This window comes from Etheostoma spectabile, chromosome 18 (assembly GCF_008692095.1).
Source record: "Etheostoma spectabile isolate EspeVRDwgs_2016 chromosome 18, UIUC_Espe_1.0, whole genome shotgun sequence".
Lineage (NCBI taxonomy): Eukaryota > Metazoa > Chordata > Actinopteri > Perciformes > Percidae > Etheostoma > Etheostoma spectabile.
This window is the reverse complement of record NC_045750.1, coordinates 14841160-14848248: the sequence shown is the minus strand read 5'-3', so window position 1 is coordinate 14848248 and position 7089 is coordinate 14841160. Positions and strand designations below refer to the sequence as shown.

Here is a 7089-nt window from a genome sequence, read left to right as displayed (position 1 = left end):
GCCCATATTTAAGGAAGGAAGGAAGCAAATGTTGTGCGTGCTAGTTATAGTGCATTTCACACTGAAATGCTCTGTGGAACAGCGGACTTTGATTAAAAAGTTGACTGGAGAGGGGGAAACATAGAAAGAAGTGCAGAAAATTATAGCTTGTTCTGCCAAAATGATTTCAAATGCCTTGGATGGATGGAAATGTCATCCAAAGCCTGAATGAAGTGGGGAAAAAACGGTCAACTACCATTTGAATGGATCAAAGAATAGCCAAAATGGCAAAGGGTGAACCAATGATCAGTTCCAGGAAGACTTAAAAGTTACCTGTGAGTACTGTTAGGATCAGAAGGCCCTGTGAAGCAAAGCTATCAGCTAGAAGCATCGGTTTCAATACATCAAAATACTTGAGGAGGTCATGTTGACTTATGCTGAAGAGGAAATGCCTTTGAAATGGGTCTTTCGACAAGACAATGACCCATAATACACCAGTAAGTGAGCAAAGTCTTGGTTCTAGATGAACGAGATTGATGGATTGAGGTCCCTGGATCTCAAGCCCATAGAACACTTGGGGTGAAAAATGCTGTTTCTGAGGCAAAACCCAGTAAAATACCTGGAATACCTGTTCACAGGTGCCACTCCATGCAACACAGATGTGAAGCAGTTCTCTGAAATAACAGTTATGGAACTGAATATTAGTGCAGTGATTCAAAGTAAACCCTTGAGACATTTGTCAATTTATACAGTAAATGTTGGAGTTTGTTCAACAGCCTAATATCCTTTTTTCTTCACTTTCTGTAAAGGTAGAACACAAACTTGATCAATTTTGGTCATGTTTTGATGTGGAATTGAATGTGCAGTGTTCCCAATGCATTGCTATTATGGAATTAAAAGCTATTCTAAGGATTTTGAGCATTATTCACTTTTTTAACCAAACTCTTATTATTCTTAACACAACTGGTACTGGAGCAACATGCGCTGCCATCCAAGCAAATACTTTTTGAGGGGTGACCCTGTAATTAATTTCAGCAAGCTTCAACAAAATGCCTCCTCAGTTCCCTCATGCTTATTGGCTGTCAAAAGAAAAGGTGATATAACACAGTAGTAAGCATGCCCTTGCTTATTGGATGTGTTGCAGGCTTCAAATTCAAAATGAGTGAATATTTGCAAAAACAACAACAAAGTTTCTTAGTTTGGACATTAAATATCTTGTCTTTGTAGTGCAATGTATATGGTTGAAAATGATTTGCAAATCATTGTATTCTGTTTTTTTTTACATTTTACACAACGTCCCAATTTCAGTGGAATTGGGGTTTGTATGTTGTATGTTATTTGTATTGGATGTCATGAAAGGCCATAAATCAACTTCACTACCACTGGATTTTAATTATATATCAACAGGATTTTTTTTACAGTTGGATTTGAGTTAGATAAGTGACCAGTCTGTGAAAAACTCGTACCAAACAATAACAAAGGTTTCGGTTACCAGCACCTCTAAAGCTCTATAATAAGCACATTATATGTTCTTAGTTTAACGTTTGTAGAAAAATGAAATTGTGGTTTTACAGGGTTTTTTGCTGGACCATTTCTTTCCTGGAGTCTTGTCATCACTGGAAGGTTGCCAGGCAACCAGCGCAGAATCCAGGGAGTGACTGCGCCAAACACACAAATTATTTTTACACTTCAGCTTTTATACTAATTAAAACATACAAAGATTTGTTATGCACTTTGAAAAGGTGCTAGTTGGTGGGTTTTCTTCATTTGGACACAAGTTTCTAAACGCTAAGCTAACCAGCTACTGGCTATAGCTTCATATGTTATCTCATTCTGGACCAGAAAGAGAATAAGCACATTTTCCAAAAAGTCAAAGTCTTCCTTTTAAATGGTGCTTATCAATGTTTTTTTTAAATGGACACAGCAGATTATGTTACCTGTTTTTAACTCTTATATAATAATGCTAATATTGTTTTTTTTCCATGGATCAGGCTCCAGTCAAAAGTAAAAATCAAACAAGCCTTTGGTTTAAACCACCTGATGAACTACGGGGGTGGGATTAACCTAGTAGTTCAATAACTACCACAGAGTTTAGGCAGTCTTTGAGTTTAATACTTGGTTGTGTCACTGACATCTCACACTTCTATGAACAGGCCTAATAGGGTAAAAGACCATCCATCCGGTGCTCAATGGTTAAAACAACAAAGTAGAGGAAACAAATATAGTTACTTTTACAGTACAACTTCCTGCACATTTTATAAATTCATCTTTTCATTCATTATTCTAGACCTTAATCTCTCTACCTGCGCCTAAAATATTTTTTAAATCTGCATTCAGGACAATCTATGGCTGCAGGTAGGCTATATTAGCAAATATACTCTGAACAAACACAAGAAACAATATCACAGTTAGGTAAATGACAACGGGTCTAAAACTAAAGAAGGTCTTCTTCTTTACGTTAAGCACCTGCTCAGCCACACAGGTGTTTTCACTTTTGTCTGATTAGACTTCAGTCTATGTTCACCAATTCTGAGAAAAGCTCCAATCAGGCTAATTAAGTGAAAACACCTGTGAAACAAAGAGATGTAGGCCCTTTCTGTGTGTATTATGACAGCAATATTTCTTGGTTTTCTTAACCCTCTGAAGACATTGAAAAGAGCTACATTTATTAATTCTCTTTCACCGGAATCTCCAAACCTGTGTGGCGACACTAAAAGGCCTGGAAGCTGACACACTTGCAGCCATTTTGTCATGTACTCTATGTAAAATCATTGAAGATGGCTGTGGAAGGCTAAATGCTGCAGTCTGCGGTGCCAACACGTGCCAGGATAAAATACCTAAACAAAATAGGACAGTGAACTAGGACAGTCAAGCAAGTCATCTGCAAGACTTTACTTTATATGTCCCAATGTGTTTTTTCTTAGTGAACATCAGCAGAACATGTTTGGTTTTTTTTAAATCTTTTTTTCATGGATAAAAACATTCTGATGGGAGGACTTCTTCCAATACATGAACAACAAGTAAATGGGGAAAAAATCCAGAGATTCCAACACACATCCATACAGTGTACCCTTACCTTCATTACCTTAAAAAGAACCTAAAATTAATCTTGAGGTACGCTCTACTGAAACGGTCTTTGATTCTGAAATTCTTGTGCAATACCGGACAAAACCATTTTTCGTTCACTAACCGTACAGCTGATTGAAAACAAACCACTCAATCATTGGATCAGTATTTGGTCATAATTTTCCCCAGGTTTCAAGCCAATTACAATGGCATCTGAGGTAACAGGGCTGAGATGGCATGCCACCGTTACAAACTATCAATGACGCAACAATGTCTTTCATTTTCTCCAACATGGAGTTTCTTGAGAGAACATGTTTGCAGGGAGTCTTTTCTTCTGCTCAGTTTCATTCACTTCCATGTTGTTTGTGTGTGTGTGTGTGTGTGTGTCAGAGGATTCTCCCCAATATGGGAAAGTTTCTATTGTTAGGACAAGCCTCATTCCTTCCCTTCTCATGACTCAGATGCCCGATTATTCTGGACCGTTTCTTTTCATCTTTCATTGCCCTCAGCAGCATCTCCCTCACTCCGATCTCTTGGGGAGTCTTGTCCCAGCATGACTTCAGGTTCAGGATTTAGAAACCCGGTTAGTGTTCAGTTGAAACCCAGACCCGTGCCTTTGGGTCTCTGTGTGGCCCGGACTGGCTCGGTGATGCCCCTGCCCTCTGGACCCAGGCCCATCCCCGGGCTCCAGCCCATGCTCTGTAACATGCGGCTGCCCATGTTTGTGTCAGGGATGGGAGGCGCGTTCTCCCCGACCACTCCTGACAAGAGAGAGGTGACAGTTTAGAAAAGAAAACGATTTCATCAGCTTGTGTGTGAGTGTACATATGTATTATATGGTTCCAGTTGTTGTGTTGTTGAGGATTTGGTCCGTTTTACATTATTATAAATAGGATACGTTTTTGTTTTGAAGACATCACCTAGTTACTTTTGATGAACATGTTTTTCTTAATAAATTAGTGCCATCAGTTAAATGCGTAAACGGCGTCAATTTTTTTTCTCAACGTGCTGTTGCAACAACTAGTAATGTTAGAAAACACAAGACCGGATCTAGCTAGACCGGAAACAACAACAGGCACGCCACACACACTTGTGTCAAAAGTCTTTTTTTTCACCCTTTTATTGATGGACAGGGTTACATTGGGTGTATGCATGTATGTATGTATGTATGTATGTATGTATGTATGTATGTATGTATACATACATTATTTGCTCCAAGTGTGAATGTTACGTGTGAAACAGATAAAAATGTGTGATTAATTGTGAGTTAATTTGTGATTAATCAATGAAATATTTTAATCATTTGACAGCACTATAATAAATTATTCAAGCATGAAAAGTTGCTTGTTTCACTCATTTGCGTTTTTGTCTTTCTGTCTCAAACTTGCTTCACTAAAAGATCTGCTCCAGTAACATTATCACAGTTCCTCCTCTGAACACCTGACACATCTAAGAACAATACTAATGTAATCGACTTAGACGTAGGTGTACTGTCCTTCACAGGACTGGAAATGTGACTGTCTCAAACTAGACTCGCCATTTTGTCCTCGCCCTTCCTGGAAGTTCACAGTCCAGTCACAGATGCCAACCTATTACCCTTTCTAATCCCGTCTTGATTTGTATCAAGCACAGGGCGGAGCCGCACGCTCATTTACACACACGATGGTAGACAGTGGGTTCAAGCCAAATTGTCAGTAGTGACTTTGGCAGGCCCTTGCCGAGCGCTGCACCCAGGTCTGCGCGTCGCTGAATGTGTGACTTTGGACAATAAAAATTAATCTAATAGCATTCTATTCCCTCGTGACTGACAGGCTAAAGTTGTAAGGCAAGGCAACTTCTATGGCACATTTCAGCAACAGGGCAGTTCTACGTGCTTTACATAAAACATTAAAGAGCAATTAAAAACGCTTGTGAAAATAAAACAGGCTAAAATAGAATATAAAAATACAAGAATAAAAATGATTAAATGAATAATTTTATTTGGATAAGTTTTAGGGATGGGAGAGGGAGGTGTTTTATTTTTATTTTGTTTTGAGTGTAAAATATTCTAAATAAATAGCATAATGTTCTAATAAGTTAATAGGATAAATAGCTTTTGGAATTATTTTTACAGCTGAAATTATTTTTTTGTTATTCCAGAGGGACAGTACCAAAAAAAAAAAGTTACCGTTGTGTAGCGGAAACAAATTCCAGGTAGCAGTATCCGTGCAGATAAAAATTGGAACACTATCCGACACTAACTACATATAGTGTAGTTGGAGTTGGATCTTACAGTATCGGGCTTTGCTACAGCGTCCTCCCTCCTCTGAAAGGATCAACTGGCCCAGAGGTTAAGAGAGTGGCTTTGGGGAGCGAGGTGATACACAAGTTCAACTAGCAAAGAGCTAATCCAGTTTCTCTGCTCTGATAAGATGACTAGCCAGCTGACTCTTGTCCAGCAAAGGAGGAAATGGGGTTAAAAGCTAAAGCCCGGCTTAATAATGACAGAGGAGGAAAGAGGGAGCAATATGAAGGATGAGGGACTCCCTTCTCTCAATAAATTCTTTTAAAAATGTGTAGTGAAAGCCTCATTTTTCATCCCAGTCCCTTGTGTTTACATCAGTGTGTGTGCGAGGCAGAAGGAAATGAGGAAAGCAGGCTGGCGAGCATACTGAGCTCAACCAAGAGGGGGAGGACAACGGGAGAGAAAGTGAGAGCCAAAAATACAATTAAAGGGGTGGTTGGTAAAAAGTGCCAGATGGTGTGTTAGGTGTAGCTAGGTTTGCATCCAATACCTGAGGGGGCGGTGGAACCGAGGGGGGCTGCTTTTCGCCTCCGCTTGACATCCCCTGTACACAGAGAGCCGAGGTGCCCGCTGGTCTGTCTGCAAGACCAGCCAAGCAGGACAGAAATATGGGAGCGTTAGTTTTACCTTAAATAACACTGGACGGTATTATTTTTCATTTGGAAAATACCACTAAACATTATGAAAACAATAGGAGGGTTGGTCAATGAGACAACAGCGGGAACTAAAGGAAAAGAGTGAGTTATGGTCATAAATCACTGGTGTTTTTAGTTAAACTGTTCTCACCTGCTGGCTGTTTTTACTGAACAGGTTCTCCGATGCCCTCTGTCCGACCGTGAGTCCCAATGCAACTGAAGTGGCAGCGGTTAAAGAGAAGGGAAAACTAAAGTTCAATGTTCAAGCAGTTAGCAAGAAATTCTTACAACACTTGTTTAAAGGTCCCATGGCATAAAAATTCCACTTTATGAGGTTTTTTAACATTAACATGAGTTCCCCCAGCCTGCCTCTGGTCTCCCAGTGGCTAGAAATGGCAATAGGTGTAAACCGAACCCTGGGTATGTTGCTCTGCCTTTGAGAAAATGAAAGCTCAGATAGGCCAATCTGGAATTTTGTTCCTTATGAGGTCATAAGGGGCAAGGTTACCTCCTCTTCTTCTGCCTACCCAGAGATTTACAGATCTACAGATACAGAAATGGCACATATTAAGGAAAGCTTGTTGTGGGACTGGCTCTAGAGGCTGTAATTCTGCACCAAGGCGGAATTTTGGGAGAGGGACTTCAGATACAGTATCAGGGCACCACTAAGGCCTATATAAAAGAATCCAAAAAGCACCATGTCATGGGACCTTTAACACCAACCCAACAGGTGCTTGTAATACATCTACATCTGAAATTTGCATTTCAAAGGGAATAAAATGAAGAAAAGTAACATGGCTCACCTGTCCGTGTTCTCTTCTCGAGCCCGAGCTAAACCAAGGCCTGTTAGAGATATAATATAGTGTAATTAGGGCCCTCAAATTCCCATCAAGGCAGCGTTCCAGAGACAGAAACCCAACTGCTATTCATTATCATGTCTTGCCTTAAGTGAACTGTTGGACCTTGTCCATCCCAGACACTTTTACAGAAACTCAAGAACTTTTATAGACTTTAAAAGGTATGTGCAGGTTGGTCAGTTGGCGTTTATGAACACAGCGTTTAAAGTTGTCCCCTCAATGAGTCAGGGAGAGAGAGAGAGAGAGAGAGAGAGAGAGAGAGAGAGAG

General features: G+C 40.0%; 1 protein-coding gene across 4 annotated transcripts in view; it reads right to left on the bottom strand.

The window, feature by feature from the left end:
* Nucleotides 1-2076: 2076 nt before the first annotated feature.
* The window catches only part of gpatch2 (G patch domain containing 2), a 10767-nt gene continuing 5754 nt past the window's right edge, over nt 2077-7089 (bottom strand). For 2 of the 4 annotated variants that reach the window (XM_032543253.1, XM_032543254.1), the window contains exons 7-10: nt 6768-6807; nt 6116-6189; nt 5820-5908; nt 2077-3806 (exon numbers count right to left, since the gene is read on the bottom strand). In XM_032543253.1, the coding sequence (XP_032399144.1) occupies nt 3637-3806; nt 5820-5908; nt 6116-6189; nt 6768-6807 (373 nt within the window). In that variant the 3' untranslated portion in view covers nt 2077-3636. The remainder of the gene's footprint in view (nt 3807-5819; nt 5909-6115; nt 6190-6767; nt 6808-7089) is intronic. The other 2 variants (XM_032543255.1, XM_032543256.1) reach the window with 1 other exon arrangement.